The following is a 24,245-nucleotide window of genomic DNA, read 5'->3' as shown; positions in this document are numbered from 1 at the left end:
AGATTTGCCTTAAGCTCCCTGTTCTGCAAGGTGTTACCGTAAGATGCTTGTGTCAATAATGTTCACAGCTGGAGAACGCTGGAGGAGAGCTCAAGGATGGCCAGCATCACTACGAGGGAGCTGTAGTAATACTCGACGCTGGAGCGCAGTACGGAAAAGTCATAGATCGTCGAGTGCGCGAACTGTTTGTTCAGTCCGAGATCTTCCCTTTAGAAACGCCAGCCTTTGCGATCAGAGAGCAAGGGTTTCGGTAGGTTATTTTGTGTGTATGTGCGTATATATATGTGTGTGTATCTGTATGTTTTGGGGTTTTTTCCTTATTTCAGCATAACAGTATCTGTGGATGCCAGTAATTGTGCTAAGTTTTTTATGTGCGGTATTTTTACTATAACGATGCTAACTGTATCTTCAGCATGTTCACAGAAATACTTGAGTGTTGCTGGGGAAACTGTTGGCAACAAAATTTAATTTGTATATTTGCTTCTTACCTTAGTGTGATTGTAATCATTTTCTTTTGTAAATATAATTTTAAGAGGTCGCTTTTTAAATATGCGTCTAGAAAAATTTAGGTGATCGCACTGCTTAAGCTGTTACATAAGATAGTTCATCTGGAAACAAGTTTAGTGAAATTTTTTTAAAAGGGTTTTTTTTTTTTAATTTATCTCCAGGAAAATTAAATGCTTTAAGTGATTTTATTAATTTGCATACCAGAAACATTATAATATATTATGCTGACCTGTTTCTGGGAAGCAAGCTTAAAAAAAAAAAAAAACCCACCACCACCACCCACCCAAACTGAAACTGCTGTGCATTATTTGCAGCAAGAAAAGGTCTTCTAGTTATTTAGGTTTTTTGTTTTTTTTTCCCCTATTGTTTTATTAGGCTTACCAAGACATATCTCTGTGTTGAGGAAATAAATGCCCTGAAGTCTACAAAGCATCATAGACCTTGCTTGTCAGTTCAGTACAACTCTAGCAATACGCTGCATTTGTGCTCCTTGCTTCCATGTCAGACAACAGCTAGTACAATGTTTTTTTTGTAGAATTGTGTTTTTGTAATCGCTGATTACTAGTAAACCAGGAAATGTTATCATTTAATGAGTCAAACAGGAACTTACTGAGCTCTTCTGAAAACAGATGACGTAGAAAACCCAGGAATTCGTGAATCTCAGGTAGCTGTTGTATGAAGAATTTCCCTTTCAGAAATGTTCTGAAAAACAACTTTCTTGTGGTAGGTCTTGTTCATAGCTCTCCCACAATCAGATCTTTGAAAAGTGGGCGTATTACTGCTTAAGAAGAATTCCTACATCTACTGTTTGTTGGTTTTGATATGTGGAGCATAGCGCTAATGACACGGGGTCTCAGACCTGCAGTGTATCAATGTAGGTTTGTAGTGGGAAGTTTTTTTCTTTCGATTCAGAGTTGAAGGTTTCTTCAGAAGTTCTTGATTAGAACTGTTGGATTTGTCATTCAAATAACTGCTCTCTAAAATGTGGCAAAACACTTTCATTCAAATGGTCATTTTTCAAGGCTAAGATAGTGATTGCAGCTTATCAGTTATCCAGACTGGTCAATAAGTTTTGTAACCATAGTCTCAATCAGTCATTTGCATCTGGGAAAGATCAACGAATATTGAAACTAGACATCTGGTGCCCTTATTTAGTGACCTTTGTAAAAATGAGTTAATGGTTTTACTGCAACATCTTGCATGTTCCATATGTCATGAGAGTAGTCTGGTTTCCGTGTTCCAACTCTTGGCATCTAGGATAAAATATGAACAGGCCTAGAAGCTGCACTGTGGTCTGCGCTAAGGTGTAAAATACACAGAAAGATGAAAAATCTTGCTAAACTGTATTTACATGTTTTTTTTAAAAAGCCAACTGCTCAATTTCTACAGGCACACAACACTCTCTGGTGACAAGTTTCATCTGTATTTGGTATAAGTGTTAGCAATTTCCACAAAGCACGTGATTTTGAGCAGAGGAGATTCTTTGGTTGTGGGGTCAGATGGTGTTCCTCTATGAATTCTGACACAATTCTGAACTTTGGCACGAATCCTGAGGTTTGTGTATGAATGAATGTACTTTAGGGTAGGTGTTTTCACATGGTTCCTGATATGCACTTAAGCTGTTATAAACAGGCTTTCCAAAGTTGGTTTAGACAGTTCTGAAAGTGGTTTAAGCTAAACCAGAAAAAAGCATATTCATATTGAAGCAAGAATGTATGCAAGAAGCTATATGGTGTTGCAATAAAGCTTTCAGGATCTGCATCCCATACTACTGTAATTTCTCAGTGGACAGTTGAAAAGATGCAGGTTATAGCTTGGGCAGTTGTTTTTTCCCCCTCCCCCCTCCCCCCCCATTTCTTTTCTGTAGTACTCAGGTATTTTGGATAACCTTTGTGTATTCTGTGAAATGTTAAATAGTACAGAAAAAGCAGAATTTAAGCCCTCCTTCTTTTATAGGACACTCTCTAATTACTTTGACTTCTGCAGCCTGAAAGTTTTTATAAGATGTGGCTTAATTTCCTTTATTTAAATAATGTGCTGTACATACGGCACTTACTCCATATACAGAAGCATTTGCCTATTAGAAGCAATAGTAACTGCAGACTCTTTCTAGCACCTTCTGTGTTTAGGACATTCATCCTGGGTCTCTATGGTTTTTACCAGAATTGTCCATACATGTACAACAGGTTTAATTGTTACGGTCAAGATTGGATGTAAAAAAATACACCTATGTCAATGGTATACTTATTCTGGAGTTCATCTACAGATTCAAATGTGAACAACTGCATGCTGTCTTTCGCACGCTCTAAACCACTGTGCTCTAACAGGGTATCCGAGGGGTGCTTCCATCCAGTCCTCTGCCCTTCCCCTGGTTTGAAGGGAAGGATGCTTGTACTGAGCAGCAAACGCAGCCCTAACAACCGGACTTTTTCCTTCGCCTACCACAACCCCAACCGGCACCGCTGGTGACTGCTGCTGCTACGGCTTAGGAAGGGTAGTAGTCCCTCCTAGCAGGGGCAGCCGCCTCCTGGCGCTGGTCTGTAGCAGCAGTCCCATGCCCTCTGTGGAAGGTGCAGGAGGATGAGTTGGGAGATGTGGAGGTGGGCAGGCTTGCATGGTGAGGGCAAAAACGAGATCTAACCGTATGCCAGTGAGTGCAGGTACCTTATGCGACTGCAGTTATGAGATGATTTTCTGGTCATAGTCTTGTTACGATTACGTTCTGCCAGTGTTAACGGATGTGAGCGCGTGAACTATTTCTGTTGGTTAAAAATAATAAAAAACCTTTTGTCAGTACTTGCATGTCAGGCACTTTAAGTAATGTTAGAAAAAGTTGTATTAGATCCATTTAGTCCCATTCTCCCTCCCTCCATTTTGCATTTCTCACTTGGAATAACGGATTTACTGTTCTCTGTGAAATAAACAGTACGCTAGTCCAAGGTCTGGTACGCTAATGTTCAGTCCTGGGCCTAGGCCAAAAAACATTGCTAAACTAACTGATGCTTTTGCAGTTCAGTATCTTGCAAATCATCATGGTTTGCAAATGCAGTCTCTTCCCCTTTGAAAAGATGTAATCTTCTATTATAGCATGAGGTATTAATTTCAAACCTTAAGTGCTTGCCTAAATTGGGCTTTCAAGTCACAAACGATGGCCAGTGCCGTCTCACTTTGGAATTAACATGGATTAGGGACCATCTTCTCAATAGGTCTAGAAAGTCAGGAACCTGCTTTTCAAAGCATCTCTCCTCCAGATGGTACAGCCCTCATTAAGTGTGTGTGTGTGCTCATGTCTTATATATATATAGCTTATATATATATAGCTATATAGCTAATAGTCTGCATTCTGTACCAACCATCTCACTTCTCACATAGCCAACACCTGGCTAGGAGTTTAAAATGCAGTTGCGTTTTAAGATGGCTTATATTTGACTGTGGTTAAACTGATGAAATACTTCTCTGGCAAGTTGCTGTTTTTTAACCAGTTGTAGCATAGCGAATTTAAAACACTTTTAGTAAGAGTTGAAATATGCAGAGTTATAAGTGTTATAAGTCAATATTTAAAAAAATAAAGAGTTTTTAAGGTAAACAATATATTTGAAATCATTTTTTTTAATAATCTTTTTGTCTGCAGAGCTATTATCATTTCTGGAGGACCAAACTCTGTATATGCAGAAGATGCGCCATGGTTCGACCCAGCGATATTTACAATAGGAAAACCGGTTCTTGGAATTTGCTATGGCATGCAGGTGCTGTTTAGAGATATGTTTGCTTGCAGTTGTCTTTTTAGGTCTTATTTCTTATATTAGCTGAAGTTAAACTCCTGAAGGACTTGCTTTTCAGGTATATGCAGTATGCCATCTATGTAAAGATATTTTTAAGTGCTAGTTGGTAAACAAAGTATGCTGTCTATTCTTTTTCTTAGTTCTACCATATAAACAGCATAAAAATCATTTTCTGTTTAACTACTGCTCATTTTGAATAGCGCAGTGCCTTTTTTTGTCACGCTAAATGTGTTGTGACATTCATTCACTAATTCTATCTACTTGGTATTGGAAAATGTTCCCCTCCTATAAACAAATGAACTAGTTTGTCCCTTTGTTTTTCAAGTGTAGAATGATTCTAACATAGTTCTTAAGAGCGCTTTAAAAAAGAGAAGGACAACTTTTGATTTCACTTACAATTGGCTGGTGACCCTATAGTAATATAGTAGATCAAAGCGGAGTGAAAATACAGACTTTCAGAGGAACAAAGGACAGATTAGATGGGTGATTTCTGCTTCTGAGTTTTGCTTTTTGGTGCTTTTGTTGATTTGCTTTGTTTTTCTGGGGTTAGCAATTTACTAGGCCTTCAGAGGTGCTGAATAATAGTGGAAAAACTCCTTTAGAAAGGCTGGTAATTATGGAAACAATGTTGGCACTGACTGTTTTAAAGGGGAGTGTGTTACATTAAAATGGAACTGCCTTAAACTGTCCAGCAAATCAAAAATCACACTAACTAGCTAAAGCAGGGTGGTTCCTCAAAGCTGGCTTTGCAGGAATGAATCAAATGTGTGCATTAACCAACTGCTACTTCATTATAAAAGACCGAAATCTGTCAAGCACTGTAAATATACTGTCAGATTGGATCTAGAATAATTTCTTAAATCTCTGAAACTTAAAGCAGTAGGAAGGGGAAACTCTAAAAATGTTTAATATAATAATAACTAATAACTTAATTAGTTATATTTGTAAGGAAAAATTCCTTGAGACTTTTGAAATCTAAAATGCAGATACTTCACCTTGTGGTTTGGAGTTGGGTTTTAGAAAGAAATAACCTGGCTGAGAATTGTTCTACTCTGGTTAAGCAAGGATTACGTAAGAGTCTTTGTGGTCACAGAAATAATGCTAAGGAAATAGATTAATGTTTTCAACTTGTTCTCTAGAGCTAAGTAGCCAGATTGAGAAGTTTATCTTATCTGAGGGCACTTAACTGTGGTACAGATAAATCAGGTTTCTTGCTCAGCAGCTTACCTGTTTTTGTGACAACTGGCCCTAGATACTCAGCTGATTTGCAGAGTGGCCATTTATAAGTGCAAGTACACGTACACAATTGAAAATGCATAACTTTGCAAAGCTCTACCTATTGCCTGCTCTTCCAGATTTGTTATTCATTGTCTGCAGCGGTGGTTCTCTGCTATGCTGACAGAAGGCCAGCAGAAGAGAATGAGCTTAATAATACAGAACAGTGATTAATTTTGAAGAGAACTCTTACTGTTTTGCAAAATGTTGCACTAAATGAGTATAATAATGAAAAAACTAGCCTGGTATGTATTGGAGGACAAGATCTGTTGTCGTAGCCGTTAGGTTAGAGAGATAGGGAGGCAGAGATATAAAGATTAAAGTGATAGTAAATTGCTTGGTGCTTCTTTTTCATGTAATATTTTTGTTTTGACAGATGATGAATAAGGTATTTGGAGGTACTGTGCACAAAAAAAGTGTTAGAGAAGATGGAGTGTTCAGCATTACTCTGGATAACACATGTTCACTGTTCAGGTATATAGATAATTGAAATAACCAAAACAATACTGAAAATACCATTCTGGAGTTGGGAGTTGCATGAGCAAAAGCTTATTTTAAAGAGTGAGAACAGTGAGAAAACAGTGAGATGGCACCCACAGTCATCTGACAATTTATAATAAAAACTTTACGGTTGTGTTCATGAATAGGCAAGTTGTTACATATTTAAACAACTACTTGGGCGTTATCTGCTTAATTGACTAGACATGCAGATATATTTGGAATATAGCATAAATCCTGTATTTCAAAGTAAGAAGTGTTTAGTGAGACACCATTAAATGTGCCAAAATACCTGAATCTCTGTTAAGGTAGGTCTGTAGCTCTTGCATCGTTCTGCTGTGCAGTGGGTTACTTTTGTATTGGCTACGCCTGTCCAAATCTTTGAAAGGTAAGAGATGATCTGAAACCATTAAGTCTATTGCCTACCTTTAATATTGCTTTGTGATGTTCTATAAAGCCCAAACTAGATTTTTTTTTGGCAGTTTGGCAGTGCCTCTTAAGTTCCTTGCAATAATCCTAAGTTTACTCGTACCTGGAGTTGTGGTTTAAATGACTTTTTTTCCAGTGGAGCTATTGTAGAACTTTATACGCTACCCTAAAGTACCCAGAATTGTCCTGAAGACATTTACTTGCTTAAGGAAACTCCACTTAATTGAAAGAGAAGTGTGGGCTACTATTTTTCTTTTCCCCCCACCCTAAATTTCAAAAAGAGTATACTTTAGTGCTGGGGTGTTAGAACCACCTTCTGAATCCAGATAAATTATGCATCTTGCATGACAGACCTATACTAGAAGAACTTATGCAGCTTCCAGTGAAGGAGCCTGAGTTGACGAGATGACTGTTCCTGGGAAGGAAATCCTGCATGTTTTTAAAATGGGCCTGATAGATTGGAAATGTCTTTATTGGGAACCTTGGGGCATCTGTTGGAAAAGGGTAAAGCAGTCACTTGAGTTTTGGAACACACCTTTACAAAAATATATATTCTGTGTCTTTAGCACTGGATAAGGTATTCGGAAGTAGATGAATTTTTTTCTGGTGTTGCTTTGTAAAGTGTCGTATATTTATTTACAGTAGGAGAACATCTATTCATCTGTTCTTAGTCTATTAAAATTTCTTTACCTGAAGATACTCATACTCCAGAGCTCCTGGTTTTATTGTGGCTTGACAAACCTATTTCTTGGATTAGCACTCCCAAACCCTTTTTGTCGTTGGACTTTATTGCTGTCGTTGTCACTATGTCTCTCCCTCTCTCCAGCTGTTGGCACTGTTGGAATGGAGACTGGGCTAAAAAAGGAAACAGCTTATTAGGTTGGGCTATGTTCTACTTGCAGTAGCACATCTCACTAAAAAAATTTGCCTGCCCAATTGGGAATGAACACCTAGAACAATAGTCAGTCTAAACCAATACATAATTCAATGAGAATCACAGAAGTTCAGCAGTGCTGAGAAAATTTCGGTGTAGTTTATGTCGCTTTTATAGTGTATGATACAATATTACCTATTTAACTTTGACCATAGGTAGTTAGATTTTTTTTTTTAAATTAATTCTAGTTTTTAATTTTGTTTAGGGGCCTTCAGAAGGAAGAGCTCGTCCTCCTCACTCATGGAGATAGCGTGGATAAAGTAGCTGACGGATTCAAAGTTGTTGCACAGTCTGGGAACATTATAGCAGGTATTTATTTTATACTGAGACTGTCCCTTGATAGTATTTGTTAAAGGAAAGAAATATGGCACGTGGTGCTTACTTGGAACCAAATAAGAGCAGAATATTTCCATTATTTAAATGCAAAACAAATGGAATTGTTTTAAGCAGCCTTGTGTTCAGCACGTTATGCTGCCATGCTAACGAAGGAAGGAATGAGATTGACGTGAGAAAGCATGGCTTTATTTTAAACTAGTTGCTTAAGAAAAACTTAACTTGATTCCCCCCCACTATTTTAAAGTATGCATATGTTGTTTCTCTTAGGAACAAAATATTCCATATGTGCTTAAGACTTGGATTGCATGAGCGTTCAACTGAGCAAAAATTATAGTACTGAAAATAATGTTTCAAATATTACACATTGTTACAGAAAAAAGTAACGTAGGACCCTAGAATTCAATTTTTGAAAGCTACTAAAGTTATTAACTTCAGGGTCTTTGAGTTAGCTGGCCTTCCCTAGGAGGCAGAAGTGGAGAAGTCTTAAATTGACTCAGACACTTTGTAAGATTTTAGGCCGCTCACCTGGTTTATTTTAAATCTTTTGAAAAAAGCCTAAGATCAAGATGAGTATTTTACAGAGTGCCCTTAAACCAGACGTGTAGCCAATTTGAGTAAAAACTGGCTTTTAAAAATATTTAAAGGTACTTTTATTGTTACAGAAAGATGATTTCCAAACTATTGTTAAGATTAAACAGAGCGTTTGTTATATTTTGGCTTGTCTTCAAAGGGATCTAAAACTCATGCCTATTCAGATGATTCTGTAAACTGTTTTGCTGAGTAAAGCTTGTTGTACCCAGTAGGAAAGCTCCACCAAACCTTCTGTATCTTCACCTCTGCCTTGTGTAGGAAAGGTACAATAATATTTCTGATGCCTGTCTCTAACATGTTGCTATGTCATACCCTTTGGCTCTTGCGTGAGCCTGTAGATCCTTGTGCCTTAGCAATTGAAGGAGTACTAGTAGGGTGAAAGCCAAACTTTCAGTAGTGCAAATAGTAAGACAGTGTACCTGGGAGTCTAACACGAGTCAGTAGTATTAGACAGTTTTCCTATTTATTTTTTTTAAACCACAGTTTGACACTTTAATGCAAGATTGAAAGACTGTTAGAGGGAAAAAAATATATTGTTGTAGTTATACTTGTATAGTTAGTGTGTTAAACAAGTGCAACCTTTTTAATGTGAATGCAGTGTGGCTAGTTTGCATACAAAATGAGCTTTTTTAATAGGCAATTGTCTGTGCTAGAACTTAACTAATACAATTGTTCTGAATGATAGGTATTTTAACAAAATACCAATAGTAGTACAACGTTAGGTGTTAACCTGGCTGCAGGGTTATACGAGATATGATATGGTGAGGAAAGAATGACTATAGTTACTCATTTATTGTTTTCAAAATGTTTTTCTATGGTGTCCCGAGTGTTTTTCTTGGTTCCTGAGAGTTTTTATGTCCTAGATAGGAATGAGGGTACTGTTACATCATTTAAACACCATTATCTTCAATTTTGGTTAGTGATCTGTGCTGAAAATGCAGCAAAAACAAATTATGCAGGAAAACTCACTTTGCTGTCACGTGTCACAGTTGTATTGAAAAGGCTGCCGACAAGCTGTGTATAGTGTAAACTCATTTTCAGATTAAGTATATTAAAAGGGCAGCTTCAATGTTTTCTACTTAAAAAAAAACCACCTTCAGGTACGAAGAGCATTAGTGTGAAAATTAGGATGACAAATGCAGTGTCAGATTTTCTGAACTCAGTAGCTCTGCTAATACTGTAACAAGCAAAAATCTACTAATTCTGTGATGGTATCTGTCACTTATCGAGAACAAATGAGTTGTTGATTTTGGTGTGTGACCACAGGAATGTATTCCTAGTGACGTTTCTGAAATGGTGTTTTAACCAGTTTTATTTTAGAGTGTTTCGAGGTGATACAGTTTTAAAAGCAAAACTTAGTGGATTTGAAGCAAATATGTTTCTGGGCTCTACATCAAAATCCAAACAGGTGATGTTAATTTTTCCTCTGTTGTCCTTTTTATTTCATGAAAATGCTAGTTAATGGCTAAATGGGAATAAAATTCTTGAATTGACTGCAACTGAATATGGCCCCCCATCGATCCCTGTACTGCCACAAGAGGAGTATATTATGAATCAGTAGTGATTTAGTGCTTGCAAAGAAAAAGCATCAGAAAACGGTTTTTAAAATAACCACTCTATCTTAAAAGAACAAGTAGTTAGAGTAGGTCAGCTGTGAACCAAGTGCGAGCAGTAGCTGTGCCTATGGCCAGAACGAATTACTGCTTTTCCTGCTGTGTAAATCCTGGGAAGCTGTCCTAAATACCGGCATCGCAGAGCCTTGGAATACACGCGCGTGGGAACACAAACAGGTATTGAGGCCACACTTGGTGGGCCGCTTCCCCCGTTCCCGTGGCATCCGCCCTAGTTCTGCGTAACGCCGCGCTCGAACTCGGGTCGAACGGGTGCCTGGAAGATAACGGGTCTGAAGGCCGAAGATGGCAAGTCCTTGCCGTGCAGCTTAGGAGGAGGCAGGCAGCGCTCTGGACAGGAGGCAGCAGCTGCCCGCGTTGTTGCCTTCCAGCTGTAACGTCCTGCGGGCCGCGTGAGCTGAGGTGGCTAGCGGCTGAGAGGCAGCGAGGAGGAGCCTGAAAAGCCGCCTCGGCTGCGGCGGGCTCCGCGTGCCTGCCGCGTCCAGGGCTGCCGGGCTCTGGCTAGCTGCTGGCAGGTGGCGGCTGGCCGGGCTTGCTGCTGCTTGGCTCGGGCACCTGCCTCTTCTGGAAACGCTCTTCCTCTGCTCCCTTCAGAGGAGAATCAGACAAGGTAGATGAAGTCACCAGGCTGTTCACGTGCTGCTGCTTTGAGAGGATTTTGCTTGCTGGTTGTTTCTCTAGCCTAAATGAGATAGCAGCCTAAAATGGGCAACCTGTTTTTTTTTTCGTTTGTTTGTTTTTCTCCCTGGAGAGTAGATAAGGAGCATTTTTGTGGCCAGATACGTGATAGAATTGCGTAATTTTGTAAACATGCCCTCAAGTTCGTAAGGCATGCTAAAGTTAAGTGTAAATATCTTAACTGAGTAAAAGGATTGTCTTGGATCTCTCTGGAATCTTGAATATATCTAGAACGTTATTAGGATATTGAAGGATAATTTTGGATCTATTTTTTAAAGCTTGTACTATGAATTAATCTGCCAGCTTGGAACCGAGTATACGAGATAAAAAGTTTATGCTTGGGGTTTTTTGGATATATATTTCACTTAGTTTTTCTGTAACGCTCATTTCTTTGCACCCGTGAAGGTATAGCAAATGAATCTAAAAAACTGTATGGAGCGCAATTCCATCCTGAAGTTAGCCTAACAGTGAATGGAAAAATGATCCTGAAGAATTTTCTTTATGATATTGCTGGATGCAGTGGTACTTTTACAGTGGAGAACAGAGAACTTCAGTGTATTCAAGATATTAAAGAGAAAGTGGGCTCATCGAAGGTCCTGGTAAGTAGATTGAATGGAAGCTGAAAACTTTGTTGCGAAGGTCTGATAAAAAAATTGCTGACACTTGCATTTACTTGCAGTTACTCTGGTTAATCTGAAAAGTGCAGAATTATCATGGTTTGGGTAATATAGTGAAGAGGTGGTTTTGGAAAGCTTGTATCCATTGCACAATTGGGTTGATACGTTGTTTGACTTCTCATTGTCTTCCAAGTCATTGATTATAAGTCAATAGTGTGTTCTGATCCTTGTTATTGCATCTGAATTATAGTTAGCACTCTCTTTTTTCCCCCCCCCCGCGAAGGGCTGAATGAATTGTGGGTTTTTCCTTTTTCCCCCTCATACTTAGGTTTTACTCAGTGGAGGTGTGGACTCAACAGTGTGTACTGCTCTCCTGAATCGTGCTTTAAACCGAGATCAGGTCATAGCTGTACACATAGATAATGGATTTATGCGTAAAAGGGAAAGCCAGTCTGTGGAAGAAGCACTCAAAAAACTTGGAATTCAAGTTAAAGGTACCATGATTTCTTTTACATACGTTGGATACCAGTAAAGATAATATGGCCAGTCTCCCAAAAATGTATGTTTAACATCTTGTTTCATTCACTTGAATCGGCTTTCATAGTTCTCAGACTTTACATACCAAAGCATAGTTGCTAATTTGGAACTGTCTAGACCTGTTCACAACATTTCAGACCTAAAATGTTTAGCCTAATTTGCATGATGATTGGAGCATATCATGAACTGACCCATCTCCTCAGTTGCTGAGATCAGGTTGCTGCTGTTGGGGCACAGTGAAGCAGCAGATATGCCTCCACTGTTGGTGCTTTTTCTGCTGATGGGTGGGTAACTCCTTTCAGCAGCTGCAAAACTCGTCTAATGGCAGTTGTCTTCAGTAGTTTAGCTAACAGCCCTCCTCTGGGGCTTTATTACTTGTTCTTTCTCTTTTTAAGCTGTGAGCTCACTTGGGTGCTTGAATGCTACTATAACCAAAATCCCTTTTTTTGAAGCTTTTTTGCTTTCCTGGCCTCATGTGTTTTATGAGGGTGTTTTAGTTGTGTTTCTGGAGTAGCTTGTTGGGAAGTAGTGTTATGATTTTAAGGAGTATATTATGAGAGAGCAGAAGGTAGCTTATCTTCGTTGATAAGGCTTAGGGGTTTTTGATGCCTGAAGTATGAGTAGGTCAGAGAAGGCTAATTATATGTTTGAGTTGTGCAAACAACGAGAGCTTTATTATACTGCCCAGCTGAACTTCTTCATGAGTAATAGCTGTGTATTCCTAAGGCTATGGGTGAATACTGTTGTCTAGTGGTATGGGGTATGTTGTTTGTTATGTTTTGGTCAGGAAGCACGGTATTAGATACGAGCAACGCAATCCATTAGCCTGCCAGTGTGAAACAGTGCAGAGAGCTTTGGTATTCGCATCTTGCAGATTTGACTACAAAATCCTGATGCAGTAAATCTAAGCTTTGCTCTATACATGTTGATTGATTTGTTTAATGAAAAAGCTGTGCCTTATTCTTGCGTTTTGTAGACTAATAAACCTGGGCTGTGGCAGATTGCCAGAGTAACAAACTAAGGGAATCCCTTCCCTGAAAATGCTCATCCAGTATGTCATGGATTTCAGTGCTGGTAAAAGATGCCAAATAGCCTTTTTGCTGGTCACTGTACTGAGAGCCTCTCTAAGTTGAGAGGCATAAAGTACCATAAGTAAATAGTGCATTATTTCATTTTGGTTGCAGAAAGGCCTTGGGGAAATAACATACAGTGAGTTTACAGGATAAATAAAGCAAGAAAGTTGTAATTTACGAAGGGAAACAAGAACTGAATTTTCATCCTGTTACTTAGGCTTATAACGTGAAAAATAATTGCCCTGCAGAGTAGATTAGTAAGACTTTCATTGCAGATAATTCTTGAGTTGTTGAACAGGCTGATCAAATGCACTTAATAGTTAAATGGCTTAAATTTATTTTTAAAACAATAGAGTAAAACTTATTTCTTGCAGTCTTACTTAAAAATCTCTATTGGCTTTGTCAACAAATTCCTGTAATCTTATGCAGTGGTAAATGCAGCGCATTCATTCTATAATGGTACAACGACTCTGCCAATCTCTGATGAAGACAGAACTCCACGTAAAAGGATTAGCAAGACCTTAAATATGACTACAAGTCCTGAAGAAAAAAGAAAAATTATTGGTGACACCTTTGTGAAGGTAATGCTTATAATTCTTTGCTTTTTAAAGTGATACCATTTCTAGATACATTTCTTAGCTCAGACTGTTTCATTTTTAAAGCACTGTGCGCTCAGTGACATCAGTGGTTCATACACGTTGTGGATGACGTAACAAGCCGTTAATACGTTATCTGAAGAAAGCTTAAAACTTCTGAAAGTCAGTCAACGGTCATAATGTTACAAGCATTTTACTAGATCCACTGTCATGTTTAGATATAACAGTGATTGGTGCTTCACTTCTGTTGCTTAACCTTTCAAGAACCTGTCTTTTACCAAATTGATAGGGGATGTGAATTTTGGCGTTTTATTGTTGCTTTACTGAAGATGCACTGTTTTTCTTCTGTCAGCTATCAATATTGGTGAAGCAGGAAGTCTGTACCTTTCTAGGACCAGTGATATTTCTATATTCTGAAGATACAGTTTTCATTTGCTGTTCAGCAAAATATGGGATTTGGGGCATCTTTCAGCAATAGGCTACTCTTGTGATGAGTCTTCCTGTTTACTACTCATGCTTTTAATACAGAGATTTCCACAGTTCGGTTGCATTCTTGGTGCAATTTGTAACCTTCCCTCAGACTTCATAACTAAAAAGTAAATCAGAACACTTTTCTGTTTTTTCTCTCCACCTTATAGATTGCCAATGAAGTTATTGGAGAAATGAATCTGAAACCTGAAGAGGTTTTTCTTGCTCAGGGCACCCTCAGACCTGATCTCATTGAAAGCGCTTCCCTTGTTGCAAGTGGCAAAGCTGAAGTCATAAAAACTCATCATAATGATACAGAACTGATCAGAAAGCTACGAGAAGAGGTAACTGAAAATGAGGATATTGGGTGTATCCTTCTAGTTCTCACAAATGTGAAGCTGATTGTGAAAACTGAATAACTTCTGTTTCACTGGTAACTGTCCCATCTTGATGGAATGCTATTCTGATGAGGCCCTTTAGATTCTGTTGTAATGTATATTTTAATTTATTACAGTTCTTTCTAGTTGCTAGGTTCTCAGTGTTGTCAAAATTATTTGAGTATTGGCCAACATTGGTTTTTAGGAAAAAATGTCAACAGATTGAGCCTAGATTCATTTAGGGTGAACACTAGTCTAAACTGAAAACTATTTCTGTACTCTGTCTCTTAAAAACACACACACACACACACGTTTAAGACTTTTCAAACCACTTTGGTCTGATTCAGTTTGAATTCATTCTGTAATAGGTCACTTTTATTTGTTCTGTTATATTTTGTTCTGAAGACTAGTTAAGGGGTAACCTCTTCTGATGATACTGATAGTCCAGATCTGGCACATTACTGATTCAGCAAGAGCAGTGACAGTGCTTTAGTGAAATGATAATCAGCTCCTGTTGAGAAAGATGACGAAGTTATCCTTCTCTTGACCTTCTTTGTAGAGTTCAACATTTATGATCATAATAGTCTACTCTCTCTTGAGATGGAATGAGAATAACACACTTAAATGGGTTGAAATGTAAGGACAGTTCCTTCAGGTACCTACAGAGATCTCTTCTCTGGTCTTATGCAGCCTCTGCATGAAGCTACTAGGTAACCATGCAGATAACTGATCAGATTGCAAAAGCCAGCACACGCTGGTGGCACACAATCTGCTTACCAGTTGTCGTTTTAAGAACTCCTATATCTTTCTGAAATGGCCCAATATGGACATCTGTGGATGAAGACCAGCAGGTTGAAGATGATACAAACATGGCAAGTTGAACTGGTGGCAGAAGAAAGCATTCTGAATGTCATTTTAGTGCTGAGTTGTTAAGTATTAGCATGTGATGCAAGTGTAGGAGATTAGCCAATTTTGCCTCTTCTAACAGTAAAATGGTAAGTTCTTTAGCTGTATTTTGAAATACTCTAAGAAAGAACCAACACATGAGATGTTACATGGTGCCCTGCTGGAAGGTGCTCGGTTATTAGTGAGTGCTACATAAGCAACAAACCACAGGACAGAAAGTAACTGTTAAAGACCCAAACTTTTAATATTCATTACTGTGCAAGAGTTTTTCAAGGTTTTTAGATCGGTTTGATGTCTAGTGAAAAGAAGAAAGGACTGAATTTCTGAAGATATTCACAACCAGCCTCACTTACAGCTATGCTCACACCGATTGAGCCATTTGTACTTCTGGCACAAACGTCGACTTCCTTGTCTTCTCCACCATCCTCTAACTGTCTTATAAGCTTACATTCACATGTCCTTTTCTTTCTAGTGTTTATGCAAGTATTGGAAGCTGATGCTATAAAAAGCAGGCCAATTTGACTGCTATAACCTAAATGGTTGAGGCTGTACTAGAATATTATTTGAACAGATAGGCTAGAGAGTAAATTGTTTTTTCGTTTTGCCTTTTTTGTTTGTTTGTTTGTTTGTTTAGGGTAAAGTAATAGAACCGTTGAAAGACTTCCACAAAGATGAAGTGCGAGTGCTAGGCAGAGAACTTGGTCTTCCTGAAGAGCTGGTTTCTAGACATCCCTTCCCAGGTATGAGAGGCAGTCTATGCTATTTAGTGAAAGACTATAGATTACATTAATATTGTTTAGAGATACTTAACCTTCAGAATATATTTATTTTGGATCATTAAAAACTTGTCTGTAAAACATAGAACAAAATGAGTGGATTTACCAAGGTTTTTACTTAAGCAAAATCTTTTTTTCAGGAAAAAGACTTATTTGAGGGCAGCTATATCACTTAAAGTGATTAAAAGAAAAGTTTTATAATTGAATTTTCCTTTACTTGTATTTCTTTCTTTAGTTGTAAACAAGATTTAGCAGTGAAGTGCAGCTGAATATTGTCTGAGCTGTTAAATGTATCTTTCTTCAAATGCTAGCCTGTCGTGCGAAGGGGGCAGTTGCTGTTTTCAAAATGATTGCACGGAAAATAACAGCAAGAATTCTTGACCAGAAAACAGCAAAGTGTATAATATAACAAAGTCCAAATCCTTTTAGGAGGGGTATGTTTTTCTGTAAATGTTTTAAAAATTTTCCTGCAGGGTGTGTAGTAGTCACTGGCAGAGAGCATAGGCTGGTCTGCTAATGCGCTAGCATCACAAAACGAAACAAACTGGTATCTTGAGACGTTTCCAGCAAAATGCATGTACTTTTGTCTTAAGTAGTTAAGGTCAAACAGCCTTCAGGGGCCTTTACAAACAGGGGAGGTTCAATGACATAACTCTTTCATCCAAGTTGCCCAGTAAAGGCAAACAGGATGGCAGAATTTCATCATCGCTAACTGCTGCTTTAAACAACCAGCCAATTTAAGATGTAATTAATGTTTAAACTCTGAAGCAGTATTTCTAATCAATAAATTATTTGCTTGTATACTTCTATCTTGTAAAGTGCTAAGACATTTTAGCTATAGGTACAATGGCAAAGCAAACCATACTTAGTGATGAACCTGCTGTTCCAGGTGCTGCTATGTTTTTTTAGATGAATGTCTGCTTTCATGTTATTTAATATAATGTTTTCTTAACTTGGCATTGCAGGTCCTGGTCTAGCGATCAGAGTGATATGTGCTGAAGAGCCTTATGTGTGCAAAGACTTTCCTGAAACAAACAATATTTTGAAAATAGTTGCAGACTTTTCTGCAAGTGTTAAAAAGGTAATAACATTACTAGATTCTAATAAGCATGAAAGTAGAATGAACATTCTGTAGCAGACTGCAATGAGGTTTAAACTGCTAAAAGTTTAAAACTACTCATGTGTGTTCTTTAAGGAGTAATACATTCCAGTACATTTCACTTGAAGCCATTCTGTGTAATGCAGTAGAATTTTTGGAGCCATATTCAGTTGCAAATGTTGGCTGACTTTTAGGAAATGGAAGTTTATAGACTTTTCAAATAGTGTGTGTGTGTGTGTGTGTTTTTTTTTTTTTTTTAAACTTTATGCAGATGAGATTTTCTGGAGATACTTAAATCACATAGTATCAGCAAAAGATTGTTGCTTCCTGAAACAACTGTAACTTCCTAGGATTGCATGCACTAACAGTTGCTAAGTGCCTAGATGAAAGTGCAAGAGTGAGAATTCAGTGCTTGCCAAATGTCCTAAATAAAAATCGGAAGCGCTTGATCACCAGCATTTAAACTTTCAGTCTCTTAACTGTTACGACCATCGTGATTACCTTAAGCTCCCTTAGGCTGAGCTGAAGGAGGCTGAGAAGTCCTTAGCAGACACCTGCTGAGTCGTAAGTTCAAAACAGCTTCCAAAACTTTTTGAAGAAACACTGAAGTGTACAGTGCTCCTGATCAGCAGCAGGCTACGAAGGGGAGATACTTCCTTTAAAGCATGTTAAATTGCTCTGTATCGTAGCAGGATATTGCTTTCTTCTGTGTCTGAGACAAACAATGTTGAAATATGGCTGTGTGAAAGAGAGAACGAGCATAGAAGAAGAGCTTCACCTCTTAGCTTGGAGAGCTTCAGGTTAAAATGCATGCAGCCTAACCAGATAAAAGTGCTTTTGCTCAAATTTGGTTGTTCAGTGAGAAGTGTTTTGTGAATAGTTTAAAGGTGTAAATGTGGACTAAATTTAAGCAGCTTAAGCTTTTCTTTTTTTTGCATTGTATAAGTTTTGAGTGGTTGGGGGGCTTTTAATTAAAAGTTATTTTTCTGCATCATTACACAGCCACATACTTTGTTGCAAAGGGTCAAAGCATGTACAACTGAAGAAGACCAGGAGAAGCTGATGCAGATTACAAGCCTACATTCACTGAATGCCTTCTTGTTACCAATCAAAACTGTGGGAGTGCAGGTAAGTGGATTCATTCTAGGGATGTTAAATCTCTGCCTAGCAGTTTGGCAGGCTGTAATTAAACATAGAACCAGTACTGTAAGAGTAAAAATAAAGGGCTTGACTCGAGAAAACGAACTTCAAAAGACTGTGCTAACCATGTTATTTTCATTTGTCACTTCTGGTAGTGCAAGGGTCTCAAGACACCTGAAAGCACACTTGAGTAGATGCCAGATATCGTATTTGAGGACATCAGATCACCTGAAATAATAGAGGCTGAATAATGCTGGTCACTTTTTTCATAGGCAGTTTCTTTGACGTTCATGATCTTGTAGACCTTTGCTGTAATCCTCTTGCCCCTTTCAAGGATGAAGAGTCCCAGTCTAGGTCAGTCAGAAAAGCTGCTTTATACCTTTGAATCATCCCTGTTGCCCTTTCCTGTACTTTGTACTGTATCCTTATTTTTGAGAGGAAAGGAACCAGAGAAGTGCAAATTTTTCAGGATATGGAAATATTTGGATCGTCACAGTGGCGTATTGTTTTCTTTCCTTTCAGTCCTTTTCTGATGCTGTGGGAATTTTTGTGGGTTGTCCTTTGAATTTCATGTTTTTCATTTCTATATCTTTTTTTTGTCTGTCAGTAAACACTGATCTGGCGTTTTCATGGGTTGACATGCAATAACTTAACAATTTCCTGAGTAGCCAGGAAGACACTTTGTCACTTGTCCTCTTCAGATTATCTGTTGATAGTTTAAGGGCACCATCGAGCTCTGTCTTCTGGGAATCTTACGCATGTCCATTCTGAAAGCTTTCCTGTTCTTTTCTACGCTCTTGTTAGCTCAGGGGAGGTCTATCTTCTGTTTTTTCTCTCCAGTTGATATCTCTAAGCATACGGACTTCAGCAGATCAGTGTCTATTAAATGCTGACCCAAAGTATGGCTCTATAACTTAAGAGCTTACAAGATGAACAAGAAAGTACTGTGAATTATTTTGGCAGCAAATTTCAAGTTAAATTTCTTTTTATTCTATTTTTTTCTAGGGGGACTGTCGTTCGTATAGCTATGTTTGCGGGATCTCCAGTAAAGATGCTCCACACTGGGAGTCTCTTATGTTTCTTGCCAGACTCATACCACGCATGTGCCACAATATAAACAGGTAAGTGTTCTCTGTTCAGCATTGAATATCTTTATTTCTAATGATCTACTTAACGTATGGGATGTAATGCCTATGCGTTCTAAGCCTCTTGTAGTTAATCTGCGGTATAACTTTTTTATATGTTGGACGGATGTATTATATAGAAGTTCTACACACACAACAAATCAATGTTTAGATTTGTTTCTGGAGTTGCTAACTTGAAAAATAATTTGATAGCCTATCTCCCCATTATGAGCCCTCGATTAGACAAAATCCAGTGCGACTTAAGCAGTGTTATTTGAAAGAGTCTAAGCCTATTAATGAGTTGTGATGTCATGCAGCGTTTTCCTTGTTTTGTGTCAAAAAAGCAGATTACATGGAACTGTTAGCTCTCATGGCACAAAGAAAAGTTCCAGCACTAGGTGGTATAACCTTAATTGAGCTCTCTTGTGAATAAAGTGCCTCCTCTGGCTATTTGGTTGCATGATTTTTCCAGCAGCTGAAGCTTCTTCTGAGATGGAAACAAGGTTTTATACTGCTGGAAGTTATTTTGGAGGTTGAGAGAGATGTTGGAAGCTGTGGGAATTTGGATACTCTTCTGGAGAACGGATATCCTCCTTGCCTGGCTGTAGACTTTCTCTGACAAAACTGTTTATAATTCCTTATAGCGAAAGTTAATTTTATTGCATAAGTGATGCCTACTGAAAGAGGTAGCATTCTTAATGTGAACTCTTGTATTGCACGATACTCCTTTAGACTTTACAAAATGGAGTGAAAGCCCTGAAATCAGGAGTGCGTGTGCAATTTGAAAGTATGTGCTTAATTTACAGCGTTACTATGTTCTTTATCCTGTTTGTAGATTTAATGCTACTCCCGTGATTATGCCACCTCTCTAGTTCTGCAGTACTGGGATATGTTTCTCAGAATTGGTGTTTATAGGGACACTGAAAGCAGCTTAGGCAGCTGGCAGTTTGAGGAGGGCACTGAAATAGTTGGTCTTCTGCCCAACTATGCTTGCAGACTTTATATTGCAAACAAAAATATGGAATGTAAAGCTTGCATATTTTTCTGCTTTGGATTTTAGACAAATATTCTTGGTTTGTAACTGCAGACTTTAGGCAACTTGTATGAATTCGTCATAGTAAACAAAAGCCTTTTTGTGAGGATAGTCAGACAATATTGTACTTTATTTTTTGTTCCACAACATATAAAACACAGTGAACGAGATTAAAAAGGTAAAGCTGATGTGACTAATTTGAATTTGGAAGTTTATTATGGCTGTTATAAATCTAAATGAGTGTTAATGCCCTGTGATGAAAATACAGCTAGTTCTAAACAACAAGGTGTACTTTAACAATGCTTTTGATGGTTTCCTCACAGGAGAGAAGATAGATATTGTAAGTATTTATTAAGTAGCTTTCTTAGAATAATCTTGATTTTTTAACTGGCATCAAAGTAAAACTTAAAAAAAAAAATCCCTCTGGGATACCACTGAGTTGACAATTTTGGTTTTTTTTTGAAGGATTATTCTTTTGAATAAGTAATATTGAGGCTATTGCTAGTCTCTAGGAAACCAAAATAAATTAATACATTTGACTTCCAAAGCTAATAAAGTATGTCATGTTTATAAAATATATCCTTCAAATTATATGAAGTTCTTATTCAATAAGGAACAAAATCAGATATTATGCTTTTTTATTTTCTGGTTGCACTGTCTTCATTGCCTAAAAACTGCATCTTTAGTGTTGCAATCTGCTTTATTCCATGTACACAAAATGTATTTTCCTACTCTCTGGTTTGTTTTCCAGAGTTGTGTATGTGTTCGGTCCACCAGTCAAAGAACCTCCTACAGATGTCACACCCACTTTCCTGACAACAGGAGTCCTCAGCACTTTACGTCAGGCTGATTTCGAGGCTCACAATATTCTCAGGGAATCTGGTAGGTATTTAGCATATAGATTAGGTTTTTGTTCCAAAATTCCTGGAAACCTAACTGGATGTAGTTATAGAAGTCAAGTCAGAATCTATAACGTGGCTCTTGAATATCTCCAAAAAGTTATGACTTTAATGAGATGACAGGCAAGAGCCTTGGCTTAAAGTTCCAGAGTCTGATGACTGAAAGACAGGAGTTGCTAAACCTTCTGCTAGCAGAGTTGATTTTAGAGTTTTAACTTTGTAGTTCTTCACAAAGCACCTGAAAATAACATCTTTCTTGCAACAGAGTAATGCCTTCTCATAATTAGCTAAAAGTTTTTCCTACAGTACTCGTCACTTCTAGAAATACCTTCTTCTTCTGGTAGGGATTAAAGTTAACTTCTGACACTTGGTACAGCTTGGAGGTAAGATGCAGCACTGCAGTGTAAGATTATGCCAAAAGTACTGTTCGCCAGCTGAAAGTCAGCAAAATTACTGCTTTCCCATGATGTTCCGAGTCATCAGTATTTGCTTGAAGTAAATAAACTGTGTGAAGAAACTTGATATATTTTCAGAGGTGTGTTTTGTGTGTTTGTGTGTGTGTGGTTTTGGAAAGGAGCCCCTATACGAAGTTTCTCATGGTGATGATGATGCTCACTCTCTGTGACCAAAGTGGTTTCATATTTTTGAATTTAAAGTAAAAGCTGTATTTGTAAACTGATCCCCTTCAAACTAACATACAGTAATACTTTAAACCCTTGACATCCAGGGAATACTCAATTCCCTGTGATAGGCTACACAGAATGAGTCTGGGAATATAGTAATTATGAGGAGCAGGGTTGTGTTTTTTTTTTTTTTTTTTTTTAAACTTAATCACATCTGAAGGTGGGATGTGCATGGGAAACAGTTCATCAGATTTGCTTATATTTTGTGTAGATAAAGTTATAAAGTACATTTCTCTCTGAAAATAGATATTCTGTTTGCAAGGCTGTGTTATCAATAATTTGTAGGAAAATAGCCTCAAAATGCTTAGGATTACACTGTCAGTGTTTGTAAAATTGTAGGCTTCAGTCTCACTGACTTTTGGTGACACTTGCCTTTGAGCGAATGAATCGCTCTCAAAAATAAGCCTTGACTCATTTAGTGAAATGACTCCCTGTACTCCTGACTGTTTACCTTGCACCAAAAGCTCGAGCTAGTGCAAGCAGAGGGATGAGACTGTGTCAGGGCTAGAGTGGTTCTGCAGTTTGCCATACCTGAGTCTCAAACTTCTAAATAATTCAAACAGTGAAATTTGAGGTTCTGTGTGTTGGTTTTCAGAAGGACATATTTAAAAAAAAATTTTTTTTTTTTTGAGATAATGGTTTGGAATTGCCTTAACAACCCCCAGCAATTGAGATACTTCAGAGCTTTCTTTTAAATATGTCAAAGGGACTGAGACGCTTTCTCTGGAAGTAATAGTGACAATAATTAACAGTTAAATTGCCCTACCAAGAGATTCACTGTCATCTTACTTCTAGTCTTCATGAGTGAAACTATCTCAGAGATGTGTTTTTATGTCACTGACTATTAATTGGGCTTGATATGGGAATAGATGAAATCCCATGCTCGTATTATGTGGGAAGGAAAGTAGATCTGAAATTGCCATCATTGAATTACAGGAATTGAGAGATGATCTGGTTTTGTTCTGCATGTCCATGAATGATTAAGATTGTTGCAAGGGACAATTTGAGTAGTTTGACTGTAGAAACCAATAATCTGTATAACCAGTGTGTTCTTCTGAAATGTGGTAGTGAAAAAGTTCCCGAACTATGCTTCAGCTGCAGGTTATCTGTGTAAATATAGCCCTTAGTGTATCATTTCAAGTATGGGTGAGAAACTCCACACAACTTCGCCATGTTTGTGTTTGAAAACAAAAGTTAAGTACTTGTGCTGCTATTTTTCTGAAGGTTATGCCGGAAAAATTAGCCAGATGCCAATAATTTTGACACCGTTGCATTTTGATCGAGACCCCCTACAGAAGCAACCTTCTTGTCAAAGATCCGTGGTTATTCGAACTTTTATTACTAGCGATTTCATGACTGGTATTGCAGCAACTCCTGGTAATGAGGTTCCAGAAGAGGTAATATGAATTTTCAGATTTGTAATTTTCAGATTTGTTCTTTCTAACATGATCTGTCGCTGTGGAAGACTTGTTATGGCTTTATTCCCCCTTTCTTAATTGCTTGTGTCTTGATATCTTACTGCATTTTTTTTGTCTCTTTTTCACTGTATTGGTTAGGAAGAATGTATTGGTTTAGGGGGAAAATGTGTAATAAAATGAGAAGCTGGCAGTGTTTTCTGATGGCTATGACAATCTTGAGGGAGGAGAAGGCTTTCTATCGGAGTTCTGAAAGGATTTGGGAGCTCAAGTTTAGGCACTTTTTCTGGAAACTTAATCAATGTCCACAATTTTGAGTATTTTGGATCTATTGAAATGTAGTATGTGAGAACAACAGAATTGACTTTTTTTTCTGCATACTTTAAAATCATATCAGCAATGTTTTGTAGCTGTATGTAGCTATTAAGCCTTCCACTTTAATGCAGCCTGTCAATTTAAAGAAGAGATGGTTGAAGGTTATGCTGCTAAGTAAACTATTCCATTATATAAAATTAAGATTCATTTGCTCTTTAATTTTGCACAAACACATTCAAGAGGTAAAACAGTAATTTTAAGACTAATAATAATAATGTGGTAATAAAATAGTAGAGACTGTGGAAAATGTGTATTTATGGGGCAAAATAGTCATACTTCATTTAAAAAAAAAAAAAGTTTTTTTTTTCCATGGAGAGCAACGCATTGCATTGTCTAACTCATGCTCACCCTGTAAAGCAGTTTGTCGTGTGGAACCTGCAGTTCCACAACGGCAAGTTGTGAAGTTTTTAAGGAAGCTGAACTTACCGTTGTTAAGGATCAACAGCGTGTGGCGTAATTCCCAATC

General features: G+C 37.8%; 1 protein-coding gene across 2 annotated transcripts in view; it reads left to right on the top strand.

Annotated features, from left to right (window-relative positions):
- Positions 1 to 24,245, top strand: part of GMPS (guanine monophosphate synthase) — a 37,877-nt gene that overhangs the window by 9,734 nt on the left and 3,898 nt on the right. For both annotated transcript variants that reach the window (XM_068954980.1, XM_068954979.1), the window contains exons 2-15: positions 69 to 250; positions 4,139 to 4,253; positions 5,941 to 6,038; positions 7,631 to 7,734; positions 11,067 to 11,260; positions 11,607 to 11,772; positions 13,318 to 13,469; positions 14,123 to 14,296; positions 15,870 to 15,975; positions 16,977 to 17,092; positions 18,113 to 18,238; positions 19,256 to 19,371; positions 21,159 to 21,289; positions 23,214 to 23,386. In XM_068954980.1, coding sequence (XP_068811081.1) covers positions 4,248 to 4,253; positions 5,941 to 6,038; positions 7,631 to 7,734; positions 11,067 to 11,260; positions 11,607 to 11,772; positions 13,318 to 13,469; positions 14,123 to 14,296; positions 15,870 to 15,975; positions 16,977 to 17,092; positions 18,113 to 18,238; positions 19,256 to 19,371; positions 21,159 to 21,289; positions 23,214 to 23,386 — 1,662 coding nt within the window. In that variant the 5' untranslated portion in view covers positions 69 to 250; positions 4,139 to 4,247. The remainder of the gene's footprint in view (positions 1 to 68; positions 251 to 4,138; positions 4,254 to 5,940; positions 6,039 to 7,630; positions 7,735 to 11,066; positions 11,261 to 11,606; positions 11,773 to 13,317; positions 13,470 to 14,122; positions 14,297 to 15,869; positions 15,976 to 16,976; positions 17,093 to 18,112; positions 18,239 to 19,255; positions 19,372 to 21,158; positions 21,290 to 23,213; positions 23,387 to 24,245) is intronic.

Source organism: Struthio camelus, chromosome 9 (genome assembly GCF_040807025.1).
Source record: "Struthio camelus isolate bStrCam1 chromosome 9, bStrCam1.hap1, whole genome shotgun sequence".
In the NCBI taxonomy this organism is placed as follows: domain Eukaryota; kingdom Metazoa; phylum Chordata; class Aves; order Struthioniformes; family Struthionidae; genus Struthio; species Struthio camelus.
This window is presented reverse-complemented; position numbering and strand designations above follow the sequence as displayed.